Source organism: Triticum aestivum, chromosome 5A (assembly GCF_018294505.1).
Source record: "Triticum aestivum cultivar Chinese Spring chromosome 5A, IWGSC CS RefSeq v2.1, whole genome shotgun sequence".
Taxonomy (NCBI): domain Eukaryota; kingdom Viridiplantae; phylum Streptophyta; class Magnoliopsida; order Poales; family Poaceae; genus Triticum; species Triticum aestivum.
This window is the reverse complement of record NC_057806.1, coordinates 185660628-185670598: the sequence shown is the minus strand read 5'-3', so window position 1 is coordinate 185670598 and position 9971 is coordinate 185660628. Positions and strand designations below refer to the sequence as shown.

The following is a 9971-nucleotide window of genomic DNA, read 5'->3' as shown; positions in this document are numbered from 1 at the left end:
ACCTTATGTCTTCCCACAATCTTGGTATATATCTAAAAATATATATTACCTGTATATGTAGAAAAGTTAAGGGACAACATCTTCGTGAAGAAGATAAAAGATGACCACAACTTATGCTCTTGGACTCATCTATATTTCTTTTGTGCCCGTAGCAAAGCACGGGCATTCTAATAGTTATATTCTAACGCAAACAGCTGTTCACTGTAGCTCTGGTCCATCGGCCGGTGTAAACAGCGCACCACGGAGCCGCCCCTCCCAGCTATTCTCTCCCTAGTCCCTACTTTCCTAAAAAAAAAAGCTATTCTCTCCCTACTACTCAAAAAAAGAAAAAGCTATTCTCTCCCTACTACTCAAAAAAAGAAAGAAGCTATTCTCTCCCTACTACTCAAAAAAAGAAAGAAGCTATTCTCTCCCTCTCCTCCCGACCCGACACAAGCCGAATTCCCCAACCCCTCCTAACCAAAGCACCGCGTCGGCGTCCAAACCCTAGCCCCGCGCGCGCGCGAGTTGCGAGGAGGGCAGGAGGATGGACGGCCCCAAGAGGTCGCTGCTGCGGGTGCGGCTCCGGGTGACGGCACGCCGGCGGGGCGGCGATGGAGCGGACAGGGCCGGGCCGGGCGGTGGCACCGGGGGCGAGCGGAAGCGGCGCATGGACGCCCCACTCATCAACTCCGCGGCCAAGCTGCAGCGCCGCGAGATCGGGGGGCGGCAGCTCGCCGCGCGCGGCGGCGGCGCCGCGGCCGCCGTGCCTGAGCGGTTCCGGAACATGCAGCTCCAGGTAAGCTACCAACCGCGGCGTCCCCCTGCGCATTTTTGGGGATGGTGTGGCCGGTGGTCTCCGGATCTCTATGGTTTGGCTTCTCGTTGGTCGTAATTGAAGAGGCGAAGCCATCGTTTTGTGGCGCCGTGAATGGTTTGGGAGGCAAAATTGATGGGGAGTTTTGCTTGAGGGTGACTTTCTTTTGCGTTAACTTTAAGGTTGTGATCCGGCAGAAGTTTTGGTTTTCGGGACCGAAGTTCGTTGAGTTCATACGGAAAAATGTCAGATCTTGAGGGTTGTTCCGAGGGTTCTGTATTGTGTAGGCAGCGTTGAGACTGTTACTTCTGGCATGCGGAGTTCCATTTCAGATAATTGAATTGCCAGTATCTGGGTTATGGCTACTGAATTGAGTTGTGGCGTCCCCTGTTAGGATTGGATCTTTGGTATTATGCTACGGGTTATTCAATAAGTGAACCAGATGGTTTAAAATGGCATTTCATGAAATCGTTTTAAAAGGACCTTCCAAGTTCCAACTATCTCAATACTCACGAGAGTGCGTATCATATATTAAAGGGGTAGGAAAGGGTTACAGAAGAAACCCTGCCGCCAGAGTGGGATTGTTACACGGTAGCCCGCCGGCTACCATTCCACACACGCCCTACATCCAACTACTCTGGATACACCCACCGCTATGGCCGCGAGGAAATTCGCGCGATCACCCTTAAGGATCCCGGCCGATTGCCAAACACGCTCCTCCAAATCAATCCGACGTATGACCTCCTGGAATGACGGCAGGGCACCGTCAAAGATGATGGCATTCCTATGCTTCTATACCTCCCACAGCACCAAAGTGATGAGGGTCCTGAATGGAAACAATGGTGTTCGCCAGGGCCATCCTATCTAACTGCACATATAATACTGAAGCAACTTTTTTACTAAGTAGTGATGTCTGTATTTTCGGAACCAATATTCCGACGCGAACTACTACCCCTGTTTCTAAATATAAGATGTTTTGGCAGTTTTAATTGAACTGCCAAAAAAGAAGTACCCCCTCCTATCCAAATTAATTAAAGCACACTTAGTACAACTTTGTACTAAAGTATACAAAGTGTGTATGGTTATAATAAGTGTGTGTAAAGTTGTACTAAGTGTGCGTCAATTAATTTGGATCGGAGGGAGTACCACTAATTATATTATACCATTTTAACCATATGCATTTAGAGTGTTTACTTTCTTTCCAAAATAAGAAGTACCTCTAATTATATTATATTGGAGGAAAGGAAAAATGGCCTAAAAAAGAGGGATCGTACACCGCTGAAGTACATGTCCGGGTCACGCCTATGTGTATGGGTTATACTAGAGAAGAATTGAACAGGGCACCTTATCCTATGTAGCCATTACTGGTTGAACTTGCATCTGCCAGTGCAACTATGCACAATAACACACCACACAAAATTTTGAATAGCTGGAGTCTGGAGACTGCTTCAAGTCACTCGAGCTGACTCAGTTTGCCACCTTCGTTGACCTGGTTAGAGCATCTCCAACCGGGGACCTCAAATCCTCCTCATATGTCCGGGTGGACAGCCTGGATAGTGCTCGGACAAGAGAAAGAAGGAAAAAGGCTACCCAACCAGACCTCATAAATCATCCTCGTATGTCTGAGCTGTCCGCGAACCTCAAATCCAGTCCATATGTGAGGAGGAAATGAGGGCGTCTGGGCGTGCCAGGACAGCCCGCCATGTCGAACCTGGACCACCCTGGACCACTTTTTTCTTTCTTTTCTCTTTCTCCATCCCCACCAATCATATGCATGTGCCCTGACAATTTGGGGGGACACCGCTGCGTGCACGGACAAATCAGTGTTCGAAACGGACACACCCGGTCACCCGGACACTGACCGGGTGTGTACGCGGACATATAGGGGCTCAGATTAGGCAAGTCTGTTTGGAGATGCTCATACAATTTTCTGTTGCTTGTTGAAAAGCATATGTTTTGGGGGTATTTTGCAGCCTTAATAAGCTAGCTTAAATAGCTTGTTACTTGCAGAAGACTGGATTTGAGCCTCGAAGCATTTGTGATTACTAGTAAATGCACACGTGCAACGCACGTTAATATTTAGGCAATATATTAACTGCACGCGTTGCACGTTAATATTTAGACAATATATTAATTGCACGCAGATATTAGGTATGCTATTATTTGTGTGTTAATTTTGTGATTAGTGCAATATTTGGTATGATATTAATTGCACGTTAAACACGTTTAACGCTCGCCATTGGAGCAGTGTAGGTCGTTGGATTGACTTAGTTTGATGGCCGAGATCAATTGGATCTGCCCCTTTGGGTCTTTTTATATTGGTATAGATATAGATATAGATACTTCTCGACGTGGCTATTTTCCACTCCCTCCGTCCCATAATGTAATACGTTTTTTGACACTACACTAGTGTCAAGGAATGTCTTACATTATGGGACAGAAGGAGTACGTTAGATAAGCTTAAACTGTGTCACTTCCATGTGATAGTTATAATGCTCAAGATAACTCAGTGCTGACCTGCTGGATCCTGATTCCTTATTTGCTGAATTAGTGGTTCTATTGTTTTTTCCTCAACTTCGGTTTTTGTAGTAGAAGACCCAAAATGGGCATATCGTTACATATTTAGCTAGCGAAATTTCAGCTAAGGTGTACAACTTGTGTCTATATGTAATCTGCTACTCCCTTCACAAATATAAGATGTTCTGAACTTTTTTCTGAATCGGATATATGTTTGTTCACAAACTTATGTTTTAATGTGTTTGTTCACTCATTTCAGTCAGTATGTAGTCCATATTCAAATATCCAAAACATCTTATATTTATGAACAGAGGGAGTACTAAGACTTCCACTATGTACAATTGCTCACCTTTTATGTTATTCTTATTTGGGAAAAATTACATTATATTTTCCTCTTAATATGAATCATCTAAATAAGAGTAAAGCGACATCATAAATAGCTTCCAGTATGTATAATTGCTCGTCCTGTATGGGGTTCTTAATTGAGAAAAAACTACATTACATGTTCCTCTTAATATGAATCATCTAAATATGAGTAGACTGACATTATTAATATATATTTGGTGCAGGAAGAGTTTGACACATATGATCATGATGCTCACCTATTTGTGAAGCTACAGTTTCTCAAAAAAAGATCCAAAATTATTGAGATCGTCGCAGCAAAAGATATTATATTTGCTCTTGCTCACTCTGGGCTTTGTGCTGCTTTTAGTCGAGGTAGGTATTTGCACCTCCTGTAAAACGTGTCTGTATTTGACAGGCAGTGATGAAGACCAGTGATGTTATTTGACCTCTTGCATTGTGTTTTTGCTTCTGCAGTAACAAATAAGCGGTTATCCTTCTTGAATTTAAGCCCGGACGAAGTGATCCGGAGTTTGTTCTACAACAAGAACAACGATTCACTTATTACTGTCTCAGTTTATGCATCAGACCATTTTAGCACATTGAAGTGCAGAACAACCCCAATCGAGTAAGAGCATATGCTAATGCCTTAATCTGTAACTTGTCAAGAAACACTCTTATATATTCCCTCCGTTCCTAAATATTTGTCTTTCTAGACATTTCAAACAGACTACAACATACGGATGTATGTAGACATATTTTAGAGTGTGAATACACTCATTTTGCTCCGTATGTAGTCACTTGTTGAAATCTCTAGAAAGACAAATATTTAGGAACGGAGGGAGTATATTTTACTGTTACCTGTGATTTTCTATATTTACAAGTTATGCAATTGCATATTTAGTTTTTTTTTACTTTTTCATGATAATGTCGCTATTTTCATTGAATACAGTTAACTTACTAAAGTTCTTATATGTTCAATATATATGCGTTCTTTCAGGTATATAAGGAGGGACCAATTAGATGCTGGGTTTCCTCTTTTTGAATCGGAATCTCTAAAGTGGCCTGGCTTTGTTGAGTTTGATGATGTAAATGGAAAAGTACTCACTTACTCGGCCCAGGATGGGTATGCCTTCTTAAACATTTGTCACATTATAATGTGCACTAAACAATGTTTACTGTTGTAATGGTCATACTTTTTCTGGCAGTATCTACAAGGTTTTTGATCTGAAGAACTATTCCTTTCTATATTCAATACCTGATACCAATGTGCAGGAGATAAAGATTAGGTCTGCACCCTTTTCCTTGTTTATTATATTTTTCGTTTTCATATTCGAACCATGTCAAGTTATTCCTTTGATTTCTCCTTTCAGTCCAGGAATTATGCTCTTAATATATGATCGAACGCCAAGTTATGTTCCTTTGAGGATATTATCTATTGAAGATGGAAAGCCACTCAAATTATTCAAGCACTTGTTGCACCGCGGCAAGAAAATTGATTTTATCGAGCAATTCAATGAGAAGCTCCTTGTGAAGCAAGAAGACGAGAACCTTCAGATACTTGATGTATGGCACGATACATCAGTTTATTATACTTATCTTGTAACTTTTACTGTTTTGTAAGCCTAATAGCTTCTTCTTCATGAAGGTACGAAGTTCTGAGCTAATTGAAATCAGTATTGAGAAGTTTATGACCCCGTCAGCATTCATTTTTCTGTATGAGAACAATCTCTTCTTGACATTCCGAAACAGAACAGTTGCTGTATGGAATTTCCGAGGAGAGCTTGTTACATCGTTTGAGGACCATTTGCTATGGCATCAAGATTGTAGTACCAACAATATTTACATTACAACCGACCAGGATCTGATTATATCCTACTGTAAATCCGATGCAGCGGCTGATGACGGTACAGGTGCACCCTAATTTCTTCTCCAACAATTAAATTGCATTATTTGTGTCCAACTACTTCCTGTCATTTGGATAGTCTGCCCACAGTGGCAAGTTGTACTTGCATGTATGCTCTGTCATCTACGGATTGCTAATATCAATATATTGGGCAGTTATACAAAGATAAGATATGGTATATGACCAAATAAATGTGATTAAATTCATTTGGTTTTGTACAACTAGTTATGGAAAATTATCTTAACTCAAGTGATGCACATGCAGCTTCTTCAATTGGATCCATCAACATGAGCGACATTATGACTGGCAAGTGCATTGCCAAGATTGCAGCGAATGATCCTGCCCTTAGTATAGCCCCTCGCAAGAATGGTAGCCCTTCAATCTGGAGTAGTATCCCAGAAGCTCTGGAGGATGTCACAGCACTGTTCTACGACGAGGACAGGAACGAGATCTACACTGGCAACAGTCAGGGGCTGGTGCATGTATGGTCCAGTTAGGTGGTATATATATACATGTCACTTTTTGATGTGATGAGAAGATTGGATGCATTCAGTGCTGCATTCTGTGTCATCTCCAGGTTTGGTTACCTCTGCAGTAGATTGTAATTCCTGGGGGGCAGTATGAGAAAATGTAGTTCCCTGTAAATATTTTGTGTGATAGTGTTATCTACCATGCAATAGTTAGTTTAGAAAAGGCTCATCTACAGCTTTCTGTAGGAACCTTGTGCTATTTTTCATTTATGTCCATGAAATGATGCGTTTTCAACAAATTTACATGTTTCTTGACTCTGGTAATCATCTTTGGAATTTACTGAGAGGGCATAACTATGCTATGTACCCACTTCATTTGCGTTGAGAAGAAATAAGTACTCCCTGTCCCATAATATAGGTCGTTTTTGCAAGCTAACATAGATTGTTAAAACGTCTTATATTATGGGACGGAGGGAGTATAAGAGAAGCTATTTTTTTTAAATAATACATTTTTTTATTAATTTGCACAAATATTACGCTCAAAAAAATATTTTTTGAAAATAATACACCGTCGGCCCGCAGCAGGCTGAGTGGGCCTAGTCGGCCCCTATCGGCTTGCTGTTGGCCGATTGGCCTGTCGGCCACTAGTTCAGGTCCAGTCGGCCAGTAGTGGGCCGACAGGGCCTAATTGGCCAGCTGTGGGCCGACAACGACTAATTGGCCAGCTGTTGTGCGTCGACAGGGACTAATTGGCCTGCTGTGGGCTGACCGGTGCATGCCACCATTTTTTTTCCGAACGATCATTGGATTTTTTTATAAACTATGACGTATTTCGTGCAACCCTTTGCCCGTAATATTTTTCCGCCATATGTTTGCGCCAACTTTTTCCCGCCACCCGTTTTCCGCCATATGTTCGCGTCAACTCTTTCTCGCCATATGTTCGCGCCAACTCTTTCCCGCCATATGTTCGCGCCAACTCTTTCCGCCACCCGTTTCCCGTCATATGTTCGCGCCAACTCTTTCCCGTCACCTGTTTCCGCCATACTGCAGTCGTTCTTTCCCGCCATTTTCTCATCCCTACCTATAAAACCTCCTTCAGACAGGAGGATAAGCATTCCAGTGTAGTGTAGTTGAGATGTCCCATTATCCTTTCGATCGTAGTTTTCACCCTGAGATGAGCAGGACTCTAATGAGGCTAGCTACCGATTTCAGGATGGATAATAGGATAGTTTCATGGGACGAACTCACCGGTAGTGACACCATAATGAATGAGTTGGCTCACGAATTACGTATGTCTGGGTGGCCTGAAAGGACCTATGAGGAGGTACGTATAGAACTTCTTAGGTTGCATGCAAGGTGGAAGAAGGTAGTGGAGCCGGAGAGTGAAACTTTCAGAAGGACTGCAGAAAAGCATCTCTTGCAGCTTTCCCGTCCCTCACCGCTGCATCTCTTGCAGCTTTCCTGTCCCTCACGTGTCTCTGCGTGCACACATTAAGTCTGTCGCGTATCAAATTGTACCTCCATAGCTGGTTCTGCTTGCAGAGTTTTTTGAACAGATTCATCAGATTCTTATTTCTAAACTGCGAGAAGAAATTAGCCCCCAAATGGCGCATGCACCAACGGCTCTGCAATTCCTGCCATGGAACTTGTTCCTCAGGGCCTGGGTTTGTCAGTGTCCTTATCGCACTGAGTATACCTGCATGCCTGTCATGAAGGATGCACACATTGGGCTTCTCCTTCACAATTGATATTTTCAACTGCCTGAAGAACCATGTCCAACTTTCAGTGTTCTCACTCTCCACAAAAGCAAATGCGAGTGGGATGACTTGATTTTGGCCGTCTTGACCTATGGCTGTTAGGATCTGACCCTTGTACTTGCCTGTGAGAAAAGTACCGTCAACATATATCACCGGTTGGCAATGCGTGAAAGCTTCGATATACACCGAAAGAGAAGAAGAGACGATGCAACACCCTCACAGTTGGGAACTCTGGCATGAACATGTCTTGGATATCAATATATGTGCCTGGATTCCGCTGCTGCAGGGTGTGGAGGAGCTGGACAACAGAGTCATATGCATCAAAATAAGAACCAAATCTCCTCTCAAGCGCCGCATGCTTAGCCCTCCAAGCCTTGCCATAAGAAATTCTGTACTTGAACCTGGCGAAGACTTTTGTTTGGACTGCCTTCACTTCCATAGCTTTGCCCTGCACTATCTCATCGTAAAACAACCGAGCAATAAGCGTCGATGAAAGGTTGGCATGATCCCGAGGGATGCAGGGAATAAGACAACTGTGATTAACTAAGTCACTTATCACCCAACTTGTGCCATACTTAGGGAGAAAGCCGTGCACCCTGGCGGGACAATCTGCGTTCTTGCATACCATTGTCAGGAATTTCTGACTAGACACCTGAGCTGTGAAAACCCTTTGCGTGGACATTGCCCAGTTAATTATTGCATCTTTCAGGGCTTGCTTGTTCGGATACATAGCACCCGTCGCAATATTGTTCTGGTGATATTGCCAGGCTGAATCATGTCCATCATTCACGGTCATTGCAGATGAGAAGTCATGATTCCACGATGCAGGATTCGGGACCTCCTCTGCATTTTCTTCTTCATCTGACTCGTCAGAATCATCGACATGACCCCTTTCAACATCGGTGTCTTCTTCTTCCATCTGGTCCTGCATGTGCCCATCTACCTCGTCAGCGTCCACCTCGCCATTGTAATCACCATCGGCATTTCCTACTTCTACCTGACTACTCTGCCCTGGTTCATAACCATAAGCATTTCCTCCTTCTACCTGACTGCTCTATCCTTGTTCATAACCATCATCTCCAGCATTTGACATAGATAACCGCCTCCCTACACTGCTATGACCAGGATCGTAGCCACCCTCGCCTTCATGTGCAGTGACCTCCTTCACGACGGGAAGCACTAAAGCAACAGGATTGCATCCCCTTCGTTCACAACCTTGTAACCACCGCACCCATTCGGAGTCTCGCTCTATCGGCCTCAAATAAAAGTAAATTATTGAATTTGACCGTGTCCACAATGCATGAACACCGACGGTGTGTGTTTCAGTATCAAGACCTAAACTTGCCGCAATCCATTCTTTCAACTGACTGACAGACCATGTTTGAGGTGCGCTCATTGGCACATCTATATGAGTAAATTCACTCAAATCTGCTCCCATCTCAGTTGTTTGGACGGTACCAGGACCATAGCAAAATCTGAAGTTCACTACATCGGACATCTCGGCTCACCTATTTTTTTCAACAACGAAATACAGGTATTAAGCAACAACTTAATATACCCCCACTAAGAAATATTAGACATGTCTATATATTAGCTAGCTATATATTACAGAATATTAACGGAGTAACTAATACCATTGAAAAAAATAGCGCTATATCGCCGCTAATAGCACGCTATAGCATATAGAGAATTGTCTCGCTAAAATAAATCAATGTACTACCGGAGCATTATAGCACGCTAATAGCATATTTCAGGGGTGACGCTATTTTCTGTAGCGCGCTATTTTTTTCATTGACTAATACTACCGGAGCAACTAAAATATTTTTACACAACTAATTAGTTAACATCTAAATATATTTACGTATACTACCGGAGTAACTAACAATAATCACACACCTAATTTATTTCACATCGAAACATATTAACAAATACTACCGGAGCACCTACGAAAATAAAATGTTGGTTGAAATATACCCTTGAAGCGTGCGTGCGAACGACGAATGACGGCCTTCAATCACCGGAATCGGAGCGGGAAACTCCACCAAACTGCCGGAGCTTCACCTCCACCGCCTCCACCACACTGCCCCAACTTCTCCACCACCACCTCCACCTCCACCGCCGCAACAAGCTCCACCAATGAGCTGGAAAAAAAACTCCACCTAAATGCTCACCATGACCGCCAC

At 43.3% G+C, this 9971-nt stretch overlaps 1 protein-coding gene across 1 annotated transcript; it reads left to right on the top strand.

The window, feature by feature from the left end:
- The first annotated feature begins 386 nt into the window (after positions 1-386).
- Positions 387-6334, top strand: LOC123102765 (uncharacterized). The gene is made up of 8 exons (XM_044524190.1): positions 387-778; positions 3883-4030; positions 4133-4283; positions 4656-4781; positions 4864-4944; positions 5029-5221; positions 5304-5568; positions 5826-6334. The coding sequence occupies exons 1-8, from the start codon at positions 527-529 to the stop codon at positions 6056-6058; spliced, it is 1449 nt and encodes a 482-aa protein (XP_044380125.1). The 5' UTR covers positions 387-526; the 3' UTR covers positions 6059-6334.
- The last annotated feature ends 3637 nt before the right edge of the window (positions 6335-9971 follow it).

Excerpts from the sequence above, each read along its gene's own strand:
- LOC123102765 (XM_044524190.1), top strand. The coding sequence starts at position 527 with ATGGACGGCCCCAAGAGGTCGCTGCTGCGGGTGCGGCTCCGGGTGACG. Across the intron at positions 4,031-4,132 it reads TTGTGCTGCTTTTAGTCGAG|TAACAAATAAGCGGTTATCC; the intron begins GTAGGTATTTGC and ends TTGCTTCTGCAG. Across the intron at positions 4,782-4,863 it reads ACTTACTCGGCCCAGGATGG|TATCTACAAGGTTTTTGATC; the intron begins GTATGCCTTCTT and ends TTTTTCTGGCAG.